Source organism: Salvia miltiorrhiza, chromosome 2, assembly GCF_028751815.1.
Source record: "Salvia miltiorrhiza cultivar Shanhuang (shh) chromosome 2, IMPLAD_Smil_shh, whole genome shotgun sequence".
NCBI lineage: Eukaryota > Viridiplantae > Streptophyta > Magnoliopsida > Lamiales > Lamiaceae > Salvia > Salvia miltiorrhiza.
Window position 1 is genome coordinate 38990386 of NC_080388.1, and position 17051 is coordinate 39007436.

A 17051-nucleotide genomic window follows, 5' to 3' on the forward strand; every position below is an offset into this window, starting at 1 on the left:
CAAATCTTGAAATAAGAGCACAAAAATTACAAGTTTGGCATGGAAAATGATAACAATAAACTTCACAGTAAACAAATTGATTTGATTTATTTTAATGAATATCAATTCATCATATTAAAGAGAATTATAAAAAAAGGAATTTGATATAATCTTATCAATTTGATATATACTAAACCCCATCAATATAACATCAATATAACAGAAGACCGTAATACATAGTATAAGTTAGAAAGTAATTCCATGAAAGCAATTAAAAACAATTAGATGGCAATTGATAATCTAATCAAATACAAGTAATAAGATTATTAATCTTTTGTTGATGGTATCAATTGCAATAAGAAAAGAATTGACTATATATTGATGGAATGTTACTAAAAAAATGACGGCAACCAAACCGACAATAACAGGAAGCAATAGAGATTAATTTAATAAAATACTAATTATCTTATTCAGAGCAAGTGTATGAATTGAAAGATCTAAACATATACTATTGAATTGAAAGAGGAATTCAAATCCAATTCATTAATTTTATGTACCTTGATTTTAGGAATTCATCTCCGATGGGTACGACAACCACTATTCCAGCGCCACTTCAAGATCATTAAAAAAAAAACGATTCACCAAAAATAAGGTAGAATAATCTCGTAGAACAATCGTGCTAATAACGTGTTATAAACTAGAGAGAAACGATAGAATAGAGAAGATAATATGTATTAAGCGTATTCAATATGAGGGTTAAAGGCCTCTGTTTATACAAGTAGGAAGCTAGGGTTTTAGGGAGATTTCTTGGTCAACACACATAAGATATATCTAGAAGATATATTTACAACAAGAGTGACATTTTTTAAATTTTTATGATAAGGGTAAATTTGTATTTTTGCATAAAAGTGATCAATTTTTAAGTTTTTTATGTGAATGGACAATTTTTATTTGTTTTAATATATATATGAGTAGCCTAAAGTATAAAAATACATTCTAAAAAAACCACAAGTATAAAAACATATCAAAACTAACCATTATGCAATGATATATTCCAATCTGAAATCGAACATCACGTCTACAAAGCCGAATGATATATTAAATTATTGCTAACTTCTAATTATATTTTTATGGTCTGGCATATTATTATTTGTAACTATCATTAGTTTGGGCCTTGAAAAAATAATTCTTGCTGGCTCAGTTGTTGCTTTTTAGGACCTGAAATATATTATATCTGGAAACTTTTAAACAACGCTACAAGATTAGTCTATTATGCATTCAAGAATATCTAGCTGATGGGCCTCTAACATCAGATTCTGTTAATATTAGTTTGCTGTCAAATGTTTATTTTTACAGAAAAAACTCAAATAATTTAGACAAAATCAGCTCTACTAATTCAAGATTCTCTTGTTCTCCTTGCTACAACTACTGAACCTGACTCAACACCAGAAAACAATATCAAATAAACATACATAATCAGCTCTTTCATAGCTATTATTATTAACATGGAAAAGAGGTCTCACTCAAGGCTACCTTCCTCCTAATATAGAAATAGTGACATCGTTGACTGAACATTTAGTTGAACTCTTTGTAGAGGACTCTGTGGATTGAAAGCTCTGCATCCCGAGAAATGCCGGCTGCTTTGGGTGAGGAAGCTCTACAATCTCACAGCTAAGCATCGACAGCACTGTAGACGCGTTAGGCCTATCTGCTGCCATGTCTTGCACACATAGCAGACCTACATTTGCATATCTCACTATATCATTTTCCATTTCACTGTCATATTTTGCAGGATCTATCAACTTTACTATCCTTCCTTCATTCCACAATCTCCAAGCCTGTGGATGTCCACATGATTACAAAAGGCTACATTAATTTACTATCTCTTGTGAATATGACATCAAATGCAAACATGTTGTACTGTCCAAGAACACAACTTACATAAGCTGTAAGGAAGAGTTGTTGATCTTCATCATAAAAACTGGAATTCTTCTTTCCACTCACAATTTCTATTAATAGGACACCGAAGCTATAGACATCAGATTTTTCAGAGAATATTCCGCGATGTGCATATTCCGGGGACATATAGCCACTGCAACCATGGATTTCAAGATCAGCATGGTAATAAGAAATTTGTATTTGAAACTATTATACTACTTGATTGAGGCAATCAGTAAGTGCTCACAATGTCCCAACAACCCTTGTTGTATTGGCTTCATCATCCTTGCCACCAAAAATCCTTGCCATACCGAAGTCGGAGATTTTAGGGTTCAACTCCTCATCCAACAAGATGTTACTTGCCTTGAGATCTCTGTGTATAATTTTTAACCTTGAATCTCTATGCAGGTAAAGCAGGCCTCGACAAATCCCCTCAATAATTAGTTTACGTCTTTGCCAATCAAGAAAATTATGTTTATGTGAACCTGAGATAGGTACAGGTTACCCAAACCATCATAGAACAACTCCTAACAAATTTATAAATGAACAACATATTTGCATTAGGCTCTACAATAACATACCAAAGAGATAAGCGTCCAAGCTTCCATTTTGCATATATTCATAAACAAGCAATTTTTCTTCAGACTCCACACAGCAACCAAGAAGTCTGACAAGATTGCGGTGCTGAAGCCGTGAAATCACCTCAACCTCATTCATGAACTCATCCACCCCTTGGTTAGAGGATCTAGCCAGCCTTTTTACAGCAATTTCTACTCCATTTTGCAATCTCCCCTGAAAAGTAGCTATGGAATCACATTCCTTATGACACACTACAAAACTCAAAATAATTTAGTAAATCTTGAAAGAAGATGACATACTTTGTAAACAGAACCAAAGCCACCCTGCCTGAGCTTATTGGCAGGATCAAAATTTTCTGTTGCATTTGAAAGCATCATAAATGTAAATATAGGTAACTCCTCAAGTTGAACTCCATGTTTATCATGTTTGAATGCCCTTTCTTCAGAATATCCAGTATCAGTTTCCTTGGTTTTGAAGAATAGCAATCTACTTGTATGCTTCCCTGCTGCTTAAAATGTGCGTGTGTGTGAGAGGAACATGTTATATAAAATGATAAAACATGTGATAAAAACTAGTGTCCGTTAAGAATCAAGTAGGATGAATATATTACCTCTGTATTTCAAAAACAATTTCAGCAGAAAGTATGCACAGACAGCAACAAGTATATTCCCCAAAACAACTGTTGTGACAATAATTGTTTTGTGGTCTTGCTTCGTATCTGATGAATATCAACGGAGACAAATGAATGATCTTATATAATAATTTGTTAAACTTGGTTGTATAAGAAGTGTACAAAATCATATGGATGGAAAAGAAAATGGATGAATTACCTAGTTCTGAATATGCCAATCGAATGTACAAGTCATCACCGCCATAAGTAAATTTGTGGGTATCAGTTAAGTTACGAGTCCAGTGCAGACATCCAATTCCAGGGGGATTAGCATAAGCTATACAAGAACAATTACTCAAGCATGCCTCCCTGCATTCTTCTTGAGAAAAGGAAAACAACATAAAATGATCCGGCAACTTTACTCTGCCCACATTGAGAAACTCATCTTGTTTGCCCACAGAATTGTTGTGTTGACATGGTAGGTGAGTTTTCCTGGTGCATCCACTACTCCAGTTTCCAGCCTCCCATTCATCTTTGTTTCTTGGCATGAATCCCCGAAAACAGGAACATATTGGGGTGTCATCAGCATTACAGCTTCCGAAAGCTCCACACTTACCATACCTATCACACTCAATACTTGTTGAGGACCACGTTACGTCCCACGCTTTCTTCTCATCAGACCACACCTTTTCCTCTAGACTCCCTGAAGAGTTCAAGAAATTGTATGTCAAAAGAGATGAATTTGGAACCGTAAATATTCCATATGCACTTCCTGGAGAATCACTGATAATTTGAACTCCAGAACTATAGTCAGATCTCATTTGTGGAATCCCAGTGAATATCTGACGATTCCATGGACCAGTGCGCCAGTATGGATTTCCATCCTTCCAAATAAACGACTGAGGAACGTCTAAAGGCTCAATGGTTAAGGTGAATCTTCCAGGGGCCGGATCATCAGGACTAGTCCATGATGTCAGTAAATTCTTCTCCTTTCTACTCAAATCTGTAAGAACCTTCATCTTCTCTATCCAAGAATCAGAAGCATGTTGGAAGTGTTGAAACATGTTATTATCATAATGCAGAGAATAAAGAGAAGCAAGATGATTGTTTTTGTATTGCTTATTATTCTTTTGTATCTATTACAATTATCTGTTTTATAGAGTTTAAAGAGGAGCTGAAAGTCTACCAAAATCCCTTAATCATAGGGATTTTGGTTAATGTTTGAATGAAGTTATTGCTGCTGTATTGCTGCTGCTTTTCTTGACTTCTATTTTCAACACTCCGAGTAGGCGTGGTTGGTGATACAATCTTCTGACTTTGTATACTGCTTTTCTGACTTTGTATGTTCAACACTCCCCCTCAAGTTGAGTGACGGGATTTCCGATATTCAACTTGGAGAGAACTTCTGAAAAACTTTTGAAGTCCACAGCCTTGGTTAGGATATCAGCGAGCTGATCTTCGGACCTCACAAACGGGAGCTCCACAATCTTTTCCTCAATCTTCTCCTTGATAAAGTGCCTATCCACTTCGACATGTTTAGTTCTATCATGTTGAACTGGGTTCTCAGATATGCTGATGGCAGCCTTGTTGTCGCAGTACAATTTGCACGTCTTTGTTGGGTGAAGTCCTAATTCCATCAACAATCTTCTTAGCCAAAGAACTTCGGTTAACCCACTCTTGATCCCTCTGAATTCTGATTCTGCACTTGAGAGAGAAACCACCTTTTGTTTCTTGCTTCTCCATGAGACAAGATTTCCTCCCACAGATGCAAAGTATCCAGCTGTTGACTTTCTGTCATTCGGGTTTCCTGCCCAGTCAGCATCGGTGTAAGCTTGTATCTCAAGGTGTCCAGTCTTTTTGAACAGCACTCCATAGTCAAAGGTCTTCTTCAAATATCTCACAATTCTGAGCGCAGCTTCCATGTGATCATCCTGTGGTTGGTGCATGAATTGACTAACAACACCAACAGCATAAGCAATGTCAGGTCGAGTATGGGAAAGATATATAAGTTTCCCTACCAAACGTTGATATTTTCCTCGATCGGCTAACTGAGCTCCTTCCACAATTTGTAGCCCATGATTTACGATAATAGGAGTTTCTGCTGGCTTGCAATCTAGCATCCCAGTTTCAGCTAGGAGATCTAGAGTATACTTCTTCTGGTTGATGAAGATCCCCTTCTTTGATCTGAGAACTTCAATTCCGAGGAAGTATTTTAGTTTCCCTAAGTCCTTCATTTCGAACTCTTTGAACAAGCTTTCTTTCAACTTCTGAATCTCCTCTGTGTCATCCCCTGTTATGATCATGTCATCAACATAGATGACTAAACAAGAGATCATATCACCTCGTTTTTTTAAGAATAAGGTGTGATCTGAGTTGCTTTGCTGGTACCCAAACTTCTTCATGGCTGCGGTGAATCTTCCAAACCAAGCTCTGGGAGACTGCTTGAGCCCATATAAGGTTTTCTTCAACTTGCAAACTTCACCCTCTCCAAAATCTCCTGAAAAACCTTGAGGCACCTCCATGTAGACTTCTCTCTCTTCTTCAAGCTCTCCATGTAGGAAAGCATTTGTAACATCGAACTGATGAAGATCCCAGTCTTTATTAGCAGCAATTGAGAGGAGCACCCTGACAGTGTTCATCTTTGCCACAGGTGAGAAGGTCTCCTCATAGTCGATTCCATACATCTGTGTGTATCCTTTTGCGACCAATCGAGCTTTGTAACGCTCAATAGATCCATCTGGTCTTCTTTTGATTGTGAAAACCCATCTGCATCCCACAGTTTTCTTCCCTTTTGGCAACCGACACTTCTCCCATGTGTGATTCCGGTTTAGGGCTCCTATCTCTTTCTTCATAGCATTTCTCCAATGCTCGATCTTCAGGGCTTGCTCTGCTGTTTGTGGAATCTCCTCATCATATAAGGCCGCTTCATAGGCTGTGGCATTTTTGGACAAGTTTCCCTTGGCGATATTCCCAATTGAGTATCGCGAATTCCTCACAATTTTCTCCGGGGTATACCGTTTAGGAGGTACGCCCCGATTACTCCTGGGTGGTAGCACATATCTCCCAGTATCTCCATCTACTGTATTATCCTCCTGTTCTTCTTCAATGACTTGAGAAATATTATCAGCAGAATCAGAAGCCACAATAGTAGGTTCAGAAGATCTTACCTCAGATATCAGTGGCGGAGAAGATATAGGCTCATGCAGCGGACTAGATTGTTCTGGAGTGGATGAAACATGCTCGGTGGCAAGGCTAACTTTTTCTGTTGGATCTGCTTCCGAGACTGGCATTGGTAACCAACTTAACAAGTCGATCTCACTCTCACTCTCCCCCTGACTGGTAAGGTGGTTATCGTAGAAATACTCAGTTTCAAGGAAATCACAGTTCATGGTGGTGATGATTTGACGGGTTTTGGAATTGTAACACCTATATCCTTTTTGATTAACTCCATAACCTACAAACACACACTTGACTGCACAAGGAGAGAGTTTGGTGCGTTCATGTTTAGGAATGTGAACGAAAACAGAGCACCCAAAGACCCGTGGTTGAAGTGTAAGGGCAAGAGGTATGGAGGCCAGAGTAGACAATTTCTGTAATGGTGTTTGAAGTTTAAGAGTCCTAGTAGGGAGACGGTTAATAAGGTAAGCTGAGGTTTTCACGGCCTCGGGCCAAAAAGAGGAGGGAACATGAGACTCAATCATCATAGAACGAGTCATTTCAAGTAAAATTCGATTTTTTCTTTCGGCAACTCCGTTTTGTTCAGGAGTGTGGGGGCAAGTAGTTTGATGAATAATCCCTTTTGTTTGACAAAATATTTTCATTGAATTATTAACAAATTCCCCCCCATTATCTGTTCTAAGGGTTTGGATGTTTTTCTGAAACTGAGTTTGAACCATAGTATGGAAATGAGTAAATTTTTCAAAAACTTCAGATTTGTGTTTTAAAAAATATACCCATGTCATCCTAGTGCAATCATCAATAAATAACAGAAAATATTTAAAACCTTGTCCCCCTACCACGGGTGAAGGACCCCAAACATCAGAATGAACAAGAGAAAATATGGAGTTTACTTGTGTGTCATTAGGCTTAAAAGATTTTCGGTGGCTTTTAGCTAAAACACAAGTTTCACAAGATAAATTCTCATCATTTTTTATTAATTTAGGAAATAAAAGCTTAAGATACCCCATGGATGGATGCCCTAACCGACGGTGCCAAAGCCAGGCTTCCCGGTCAGCAGTTCCGTGAGCCAGCATCACCTTGCCTTGTTGAGCTATCTCATCCACATAGTATAATCCATCCCGCTCAGTGCCACGCCCAATAATCTCCCCCGTCCTGATATCCTGAAGCAAACAGAAGTGGGGATGCATTATCATGGTACAATTGAGTTCTTTTGTAACATGGCTAATAGATAAGAGTTTGTGTGAAAGAGACGGGACATAAAGACAATTTGAGAGACGTAAAGTAGGGGAAATTTCTATAGTTCTGGCTCCTTTAACACGAGTCAAATCACCATTTGCAGTCTGAACATGCGTACGATGTGATGTTGATGACTTAATAATATCAGTTTTATCAAAAGTCATTGTATCAGTGGCTCCACAATCAAAAATCCACCCTTTATCTCTATCCCTATTATTACCTGACATCTGGTACACAGCGGAAAAGTTTGAAGGCCTTTTAGGGTCAATATCATGATTATGCATTTTTTGGGGTTGGTTTTGCATAAAATGGGGTATACTATATAAATCCCTAAATTTCGAGGGACTAGGCTGCAAATGGGGGCTATACTGATATTTAATAAGAGTAGGTGGGTCTTTTTGCATAACATGGGGTAATTTCTGCAATTCATTAGAACCAAGGGTTGGCTTTTGTAATATCTCGGAACTTGGGGGGTTAGTTGGCATAAAATGGGGTCTTTTATGATAATAAGGAAACGATGGAGGGTTTGGTGTTTTCACACCAAACCCTATACCTGCTTTTAATTCTCCCCAAACCACACCAGCCGCCTCCCCCTCACGCCCGCTGCCTCCATTCTGCCCAGCCGGAGACGACCGGTCCACGCGGCGGCCGCCGCACTTGCCGGAGATGCCGTTTCCAGACGAAGCACAGGAAGAAGAAAGGGGCGGCTTGGTTCCGATTACATGGAACGCGGCAGCGGAAGGCGGCGAATTGATGAAGGAGCTTTCGTGGGAGTAAGAGAAGCTGATGGTTTTGGAATCCTCCGCCGCCTTGTGAAGGTAATCGGGCGGCGGAACCTGCTGAATCGGAGTGGGGCAGTAGATCTTCGAATAGCCGCCGCGATCCTCGCCAGAGTTCGGTGAAGGGCATACGCCGCCGAGGAGAGATATCGCTCTCTTGAATTTACTCACCGCCGCATCCGCCACCGCCGCGTAATCCTCCGCCGGCTTCTGAGCGGAAGAGAAGAATCGGATGAGCTTCTCGACGCTCTGGAGGCCGGAAGCGGCTTCCGCAGCGGCGGTTTCTTCCGATTGCGAAGCGAAGCTGCTGTTTCCGTAGCTCATCATGAGCTCCACGGCCATGGCCGCTTTTTGTTGGGGAAGAGGCGGCGTGGTGGTCGGTTGAAAGCAGACTTCCGGCGGCGTGGTGGTCGGCTGAAAGCAGACTTCCGGCCGTGGCGTATGGCAGTGGACGGTGGCAATCCCGGTCCCTTCTTCACACCAGTCGAGTGGATTTGGGTAAGTTTGATCCATTCTGTGGATTTGTTGAATTGATTCATTTGAATCTGTGTGGTTTATGGTTGAACCTGCTCTGATACCATGTTGAAACATGTTATTATCATAATGCAGAGAATAAAGAGAAGCAAGATGATTGTTTTTGTATTGCTTATTATTCTTTTGTATCTATTACAATTATCTGTTTTATAGAGTTTAAAGAGGAGCTGAAAGTCTACCAAAATCCCTTAATCATAGGGATTTTGGTTAATGTTTGAATGAAGTTATTGCTGCTGTATTGCTGCTGCTTTTCTTGACTTCTATTTTCAACACTCCGAGTAGGCGTGGTTGGTGATACAATCTTCTGACTTTGTATACTGCTTTTCTGACTTTGTATGTTCAACAGGAAGCTCTCCCAAACATGTGTGTTATTGGATTGCAGAACTAGATTCCCTGTATTCAAGAGCACAACACTACAATTCGCAACAGAAGTTGAAAGATTAGTCGACCACACAATCTCCTTTCGACCATCCAAGATCACAAGATTTCCATCTGATGATATCTCAAGTGTTCCAGATGAATCATTAAGAGGTTTATTTCTATTAGCTACCCATACAATAGTCATCACCGGCAGATTGTACATGATACCCACATAACGACGGCTGCTATTTCGCGGGCTAAAAAAACTCAATTTGAATCTATTTCCATCGGAAATCAAAGCCTCAGAATCCCTCAGAGATTCATTAGCTCTTATGGTGTCGATGGCTGCAGAAAACATAAAGAAATAAGACAAGATGAGTAAAAAGAGTCGGAACACATAACATGGGCTGAACCCCATGACTTGGTTTTCTTCTTTGGTTGCTAGTACAAGCACTAATCTGCATCTCAGAGAAAAGATTCAGATATTTAGAGGACAATTTTCAATTTATTATACTTTTCTTTGGTGCATATGTGCATTTATGACCACATAAAAATTGAGGAAAGTTCGTCTAATTCGTGTCAATGTTGGAAGCATGTGGGGTAGTGTTTTGATACATGTACCAAGACTGGAATATTATATGAGTGAAGAAAAACGAAGTTTCCTTCTTGTCTCGACCCGATTATATCATTTGGAGGCGTGGCATCACTTAATTTTGTGTGTATCGGTTGAGTGTTTAATTTAATACATGTATACACGCACTTCAAAAAGGACTTGTCATTTAGTAGTATTTTTCTACCACCAATTTCACGTTCAGAATGTGTCAGCTTTCTTCATTTTCATCGCACCAATCAGAATTACTAAGCTGCCGTCACCGCTGATTAACACCACTGTTTGAGTCTCTGTGGTCGCATGTGTTCTTTTCTTCTTCAACAAATCAACAATTTTTCAATTCTTTCTAGTTTCACAGCAGCAGCGGAATACTCTATGCTTTTTTAAGCTTCTTGACCCTCCCAAACATATGCTCCTTGCCGCCCAATAATTACTAGTATCATCCCTCGAGAAGAAAACTCAGAGAAAAAGAAGATAATATGCATCTTCAAATTGCATTAAAAGTACTTCTCCGCCTCACTAAAGGTGATCTGTATTTTATTTTGGGTCATCACATTATAAGTGGTTTATTTCTATAAATAAAAAAATTTAACCCTTAATAAAATATAGGTTCTATCACTTTTAACTAATTTATACCTTCTCTTTGATCCACGTGCCAAAAAAATTTGAACCACTTATAATGGGACGTAGCAAGTAATAATTAAAAAAATTATTCGTATAAGTCCTCACGACTTTAGAATGTAAACGTGACAATGTCACTAGTAGCATCCATATCAACTGACTCGATAGGTTGACTCGAGTCAATCTATGTAGCCCCCCCGACTCGAGAGATAACTCGTCTCGATTGACTCGAGTCAGTCGATGCAGCCCCCTCGACTTAAGACATAACTTGTTTCAACAAGCCGAGCTTAATGTCTCTTAAATATGAAGCTTGTATTACACACACCTATATAATAATAATAATAATAATAATAATAATAATAATAATAATAATAATAATAATAATAATAATAATTTAAAATTTTAAAATTGCGCTGCCAATGGTTATGAACAGTTATTTATTATTCTTATTATTTCTTCTAATCAACAACTCTTTAACCTTTTTTTTTTCCTCTGTAAGTATCCATTTACTTTTACACTACTTTTCGTACAAAAATCAATTTACTTCTTCAACTTTCTCTCAAGATCTATCTCCAATTTTTTTCCACTGCTCGATTACTTTCTCCAAATTGAATCGATGATCTTTTTGATCCATACTACCAATCAGATCTCTCGGCGATGAATTTGCGCTAGGATCCGCAAGAAGTGCATGGCTTGGTGGAGCCAAAACCGCAGCTGGCAAGGAAGGCGAAGGCGTATAAGGAGAAGGCGGCGGCGGGTGGAAACAAAAAGTGAGGGTGCCACACTTACACGCTTGAAGAAATCCATCTCATTGCCCGTATTTGGATCGAGGAGACCAACATGCCATTAGGGAAGAGTGTTGGATCGAGTAAACGCCATAGTAGTTGAACCGTGTACCATCCAACAAGTGAAATTTCATTGGGCTCATGTCACTGCCGATGTAAAGCTTTGAGAGGCGACATGGGTTAAAGCTAATGCGAAGTGGCCAAGTGGTCATAGCAATGATATGATCCGGGAGAAGGCGCAAACCTTGTACATATTCATGAACACGGGCATTCCATCCAAGTGGTCGAACGCGTGGAGGATTCTCCCACAAAATCGAAAGTTCAAGTCCTTGTACCTCGAAGACGACGTTCATTCCTACAAGAGGACAAAAATGTTGGAGGGCTGTGATTTCACAACTTCGGCGTCAGGTGGAGAAATCTATTCTTCCCGGCCAATAGGTAACAAGGCGGCGAAAGGTAACAGAGAAAAAGGCGAAGGCGGCGACAAAGGGCAAAGGATCAGAAGTTTCGATGCCTCATTCCGAGTTTTTGGAATTCATGGATGAGACGCGCACAAATCACGCCAAAATCGCCGAGAATTACAAGGAGAAGAATCGGCCCAAGCGCGAGAGAATGGACGACAAAATTTTATTTATGGATACGTCGAGAATGATATCGGAGCAACGAGAAAGACATGCGCAAGCGCAAATGGGTGGCTACACGACATGGAGCCGGGAATGATTGATTTTCTTCTTTTAAATTTATGTCATTTAATTTTATGTATTTAAAATTTTATTAATTTAAATTAATGTAATTTTAATCTAAGGAATTGTGTTATTTAAATTTGTGTCATTTAAATTAAATCAAAAATTCAAAAATCAAAACTAATTCATATGAGTCTACAGGATGAGAAAAGTCAATGCAACACTTGACTCATAAGTGGTCTCGAAGCATGGATGAGTCAAGTATTTACTCAACTAATGTAGATGCTCTAAGACTTTGAATTTTAATTTTAATTCATTGCATGTGAAATGATTGAGATTAAAATTAAAGCTTAATTGCATATAAATTACTGGTATTTTAACAAATTCTTAGTTTGCTCATAAACTTTAATTTTTTTATTAAAATTACTTAATTATTACTATTTTTTCTCATTTTACATATTCGCCCTATTTTTCGCCGTGGTGATATGACACAAATATACTCGCTTGGCATGAATATGCTTGTATGACATAAATATGATCAAGTGAAAAAATAAAACTAACGTTATATTGTATAGTTGGATGGAAACGACTCCGTTTCATATCCAAAATTTGGCTATTTCCAGTAATTTATACTATGTAATTAACCCTAAAATTAAATACACTCCTTTAAATAAATACTATGCTAAAATTGTAAAGAATAAGATAAATAATAAATATTAATAATCAATTTATATTTTGTACTATAGACCTTTTTTATATCAGTATGGATAATTAATTAATTTGGACACCTGATTAATTTTTTTTTCTTTTTCTGGTCAGTTTCGTCACCATAGAAATCCATCATACAGGAAAACATCCTCGTAATTGCAGTCAGCAACAATGTATGCAGAAAAACAATTGTATCAAATCAATTTACTTAACCGCTTTTACCTTCCTTCAACTACAGAAATAGTGTTGGAACATTTACTAGAAACCGTGGTTGCCGACTCTGTAGCTGGAGAGCTCTGCATCCCAAGAAATGCTGGCTGCTTCGGGCGAGGAAGCTCTACGATCTCACAGCTAAGCATCGACAACACTGTAGACGCGTTAGGCCTATCTGCAGCCATTTCTTGTACACACAACAGACCTACATTTGCATATCTCACTATATCATCTTCTACTCCACTATCATGTATTTCTGGATCCATCAAATTTACTATCTCTCCTTCATTCCACAGTTTCCATGCCTGTTTGATATCCACAAGATTAAGAAAAATAATAAAATGCAAATATGTTAGATTGTCCAGAACAAAGCAACTTACATGAGCTGTAAGGAAGAGCTGTTGATCATAAGAACTGGAGTTCTTCTTCCCACTCACAATCTCTAATAATAAGACACCAAAGCTATACATGTCTGATTTTTCAGAGAATATTCCACGTAGTGCATATTCGGGGGCCATATAGCCGCTGCAAGCATGAATTCATGATGAGATTGGCCAACAAGAAAACTGTATCTGAAAATACCTTTACTTGAATGAGAGAAGCAATAAGTGCTTACAATGTCCCAACAACCCTTGATGTATTAGCTTGATCGACATTTCCACCAAAAATCCTTGCCATTCCAAAGTCGGAGATTTTAGGGTTAAACACCTCATCCAGCAAGATATTACTTGCCTTGAGATCTCTGTGAATAATCTTTAACCTTGAATCTCTATGTAGGTAAAGCAGGCCTCGACAGATCCCCTCAATAATTAATTTGCGTCTTTGCCAATTAAGCATCTTATGTTTAAGTGAACCTGAGAAAGGTTATCCACAACAAATCATATATAACTGAATTACTAATCAACAGAGAAAAGGTTATCCAAACCATCATACCAAAGAGATAGGTATCCAAGCTTCCATTGGGCATATATTCATAAACAAGCAACTTTTCTTCAGACTCCACACAGCAACCAATAAGTCTAACAAGATTGCGGTGCTGAAGCCTTGAAATCACCTCAACCTCATTCATGAACTCATCCGCCCCTTGGTTAGACGATCTTGCTAGCCTTTTTACAGCAATTTCTACTCCATTTTGCAATCTCCCCTGAAAAGTAGCTATACCATCACATTCCTTATTACAGACTACAAAAACTGAATATATATATAAGTAGGTCTTGAAAGAAGAAGAAATACTCTGTAAACAGAACCAAAGCCACCGTGTCCGAGCTTATTGGCAGGATCAAAATTTTCTGTTGCATTTGAAAGCATCATAAATGTAAATATAGGTAAGTCCTCAAGTTGAACTCCATGTTTATGATGTTTGAATGCCCTTTCTTTAGAATATCCAGTATCACTTTCCTTGGTTTTGAAGAATGGCAAAATACTTCTATGCTTCCCCGCTGCATAAAATTATTTTAAGACCAGAAAATGTGTGAGTGTTAGAGAGGGACATGTTATATAAAGAATGATAGAACTTGTGATAAAAACTGGTGTCACTTGAGAATCAAGTGGGATGAATATATTACCTTTGTAATTCAACAACAGCTTCAGCAGAAAGTATGCAAACACAGCAACAAGTATAAACCCCAAAACCACTGTTGTCACGATAATTGTTCTGTGGTGTTGCTTATTATCTGCTGAATATCACAGGAGCTAAATGAATGAACTTATAAAATACTCATATGGATGGAAAACAAAAGGGATGAATTACCTAGTTCTGAATATGCCAATCGAATGTACAAGTCATCACCGCCATAAGTAAATTTCTGAGTATCAGTTAAGTTATGAGTCCAGAGCAGACATCCAATTCCAGGAGGATCCGCATAAGCTATACAAGAACAATTACTGAAGCATTTGTCCCTGCAGCCTCCTCCAGAAAGGAGATACGATTTATAATGATCCGGCAACTTTACTCCCTTAAGCTTTAGAAACTTATCTTGTTTACCCACAGAAGTGTTGTGCTCACATTGAAGGGGAGTTTTCCTAGTGCATCCACGAGTCCAGTTTCCTGCATCCCACTCATCTTTTGTTCTTGGCACGAAGCCCCGAAAACAGGAACATATGGGCCTGTGTTGAGCAACACAGATGCCGAAAGATCCACACTTACCATACCTATCACACTCGTGACTCTGTGTAAATGAGCGTACTACATCCCATCTGTTGTTCTCATGAGACCACCCCATCTGCTCTAAACTCCCTGAAGAGTTCAAGAAAGCGTAAAACAAAACAGATGAATTTCTAAAAGTAAGTATTTGATATGCAGTTCCTGGAGAATCACTGAAGACCTTAACTCCATAAGCATAGTCGGAGCTCATGTTTGGAACCCCATTGAATCTCAGACCATTCCAGGGACCAGTGCGCCAGTAAGGATTTCCATCCTTCCTAACAAACGACTGAGGAACTTCTAAAGGCTCAATGGTGAAGGTGAATCTTCCAGGTGCTGGATCATCAGGACTTGTCCATGATGTCAGTAAATTTCTCTCATTCCTACTCAAATCTGTAGAAATCTTCATATACTCTAACCAAGAATCGGTAGCATGCTGGAAGCTCTCCCAAACATACGCGTTATTGGAGCCATCTCGCAGAACCAGATTCCCTGTATCCAAGAGCACACCACTAGAATTTGCAACAGAAAATGGAAGATCAGTCGACCACACAATTTCCTTTCGACCATCCAAGATCACAAGATTGCCATCTGATGATATCTGAAATGTTGCAGACGAATCATTGATAGCCCTGTTTCTATTAGCTACCCATACAACAGTTTCCCCCGGCAGATTGTACATGATACCGAGGTAACGACGGCTGCTATTTGCTGGGCTGAAAAAACTCAATTTGAATCTATTTCCACTGGAAATCAAGGCTTCAGAATCACTAAGAGATTCATTAGCGCTGATGGTGTCAATGGCTGCAGAAATCATAAGAAAACAAGACAATATGAGCAAAAGGAGTTGAACAACATAACATGACAAGTTTCTGTGATGGCTGAACCCCATGAGTTTAGTCTTGTTGTGCTTTGGTAAGAAAAGATTGGCACTTTTCTGAATCATTGGACTCAGAATTTATGAGGAGATGAATTTGACTTTCTTTAATGATGGCCTTACAAGATAGTTTGTTGGTACTTGGTAGTCTTAAGAAAACTGAAATGGTCAATTTATAATAGAAATGTACAGAATGTATGTTATTCATATTTTTTATTGCTCAAGTAATGAACAATAGAAAGATAGAACTTAAAAAACTGCAAGTGATTGTACATGATATATAAAAAGCATAAGAGTGAATTGTATTTGGTGAGCTAAAAAAACTCAATATGAATCTATTTCCATTAGTAATCATCAAACATATAGGTCGCTAAGAGATTCGTTAGCCCGTATGGTGTCCATATATATATATGGCTGCAGCAAATTGCAAATATAATGAAACAAGAAGATTTATTTTTCTTCGCTAGGACTAGACTGACACTATTCTGCATTTTCATAGCAAATAGCTATGTTTCAGATATATATTTAGAGGGCAAATATTTGAATTTTCATTTTTAATAGTGTTGACTTTCCTTTGATGCATATGGCTCTTGACGTCAAACAAATGTTGAAATATAGTATATCATGTTGAAATATAGTATAGCGTCTCCTTGCCTAGAGAGAAGACTCAACAACATATTCAAACCTGAAATCGAACGTGACGGCTAGAAAGGAGAATGATATATTAAAAAAGGGTTAACGTGCAAATACATTCCTAATGTAAATATCCCCAGAGAGTATACCCCCCATAATTGACATTAGATCAATTAAACCCCCGATGTCCCAATTTCGATGCAATTAAACTCTCCCCCTAACGCCGTTTAACTCTGTTAAGTAATTTATTTTTTATTTATTTGTTTCGTAAGTGGTGAGACCCACCACCAAATTCGGTGCAATTAAGTCGTCCCCTCTTGGATTTCAGTGTAATTAAGCCCTTCCATCCTTTCTTCTTCGCCAAGGTCGCCGAAAAATTTCAAGAATTGCAAATATCTTATCCTTTCAAATTTGCCACTCGTAATCTCCTCCACCGCCACATCGCTTTCAAATCTCACTCATCAACAACTCTTCCAATCACTTCACTTCCCAAATTTATGCATATCCAATCAATGGCGTTCATGCGGGGGCTGGTGCTGTAGCTGGCGTAGAAGGGGATACGGGTGAACAGGGTGGCACCGGG

The 17051-nt window shown here is 38.5% G+C and overlaps 2 protein-coding genes across 3 annotated transcripts; both read right to left on the minus strand.

Moving 5' to 3' along the window:
• Positions 1 to 1275: 1275 nt before the first annotated feature.
• On the minus strand, positions 1276 to 9709 carry LOC131012363 (G-type lectin S-receptor-like serine/threonine-protein kinase At1g11300). Its single transcript, XM_057940288.1, has 8 exons — positions 9181 to 9709; positions 3327 to 4154; positions 3107 to 3214; positions 2796 to 2851; positions 2499 to 2709; positions 2165 to 2402; positions 1921 to 2071; positions 1276 to 1817 (listed from the first exon to the last, which is right to left on the minus strand). Exons 1-8 carry the CDS (start codon positions 9611 to 9613, stop codon positions 1509 to 1511), a joined length of 2334 nt encoding a protein of 777 aa, XP_057796271.1. The 5' UTR covers positions 9614 to 9709; the 3' UTR covers positions 1276 to 1508.
• Positions 9710 to 12737: 3028 nt separating this feature from the next.
• On the minus strand, positions 12738 to 16058 carry LOC131012361 (G-type lectin S-receptor-like serine/threonine-protein kinase At1g11300). Of its 2 annotated transcripts, none has more exons than XM_057940286.1 (7): positions 14566 to 16058; positions 14381 to 14491; positions 14049 to 14254; positions 13749 to 13959; positions 13432 to 13669; positions 13196 to 13340; positions 12738 to 13120 (listed from the first exon to the last, which is right to left on the minus strand). In XM_057940286.1, exons 1-7 carry the CDS (start codon positions 15902 to 15904, stop codon positions 12821 to 12823), a joined length of 2550 nt encoding a protein of 849 aa, XP_057796269.1. In that variant the 5' UTR covers positions 15905 to 16058; the 3' UTR covers positions 12738 to 12820. The 2 variants fall into 2 exon arrangements, with proteins under 2 accessions (XP_057796269.1, XP_057796270.1); XM_057940287.1 differs by having other exon boundaries at positions 14381 to 14488; positions 14566 to 16057.
• Positions 16059 to 17051: the final 993 nt, after the last annotated feature.

Bases quoted from the DNA above. Each gene is read 5' to 3' on its own strand.
- LOC131012361 (XM_057940286.1), bottom strand. From the start codon at position 15,904: ATGATTCAGAAAAGTGCCAATCTTTTCTTACCAAAGCACAACAAGACT. The intron at 14,492-14,565 runs GTAATTCATCCC...TGTGATATTCAG, and splicing joins ATTGGCATATTCAGAACTAG to CAGATAATAAGCAACACCAC. The intron at 13,121-13,195 runs GTAAGTTGCTTT...GATATCAAACAG, and splicing joins AGCTCTTCCTTACAGCTCAT to GCATGGAAACTGTGGAATGA.
- LOC131012363 (XM_057940288.1), bottom strand. From the start codon at position 9,613: ATGGGGTTCAGCCCATGTTATGTGTTCCGACTCTTTTTACTCATCTTG. The intron at 4,155-9,180 runs TGTTGAACATAC...TTCAACACTTCC, and splicing joins ACATGTTTGGGAGAGCTTCC to AACATGCTTCTGATTCTTGG. The intron at 1,818-1,920 runs GTAAGTTGTGTT...GGACATCCACAG, and splicing joins AACTCTTCCTTACAGCTTAT to GCTTGGAGATTGTGGAATGA.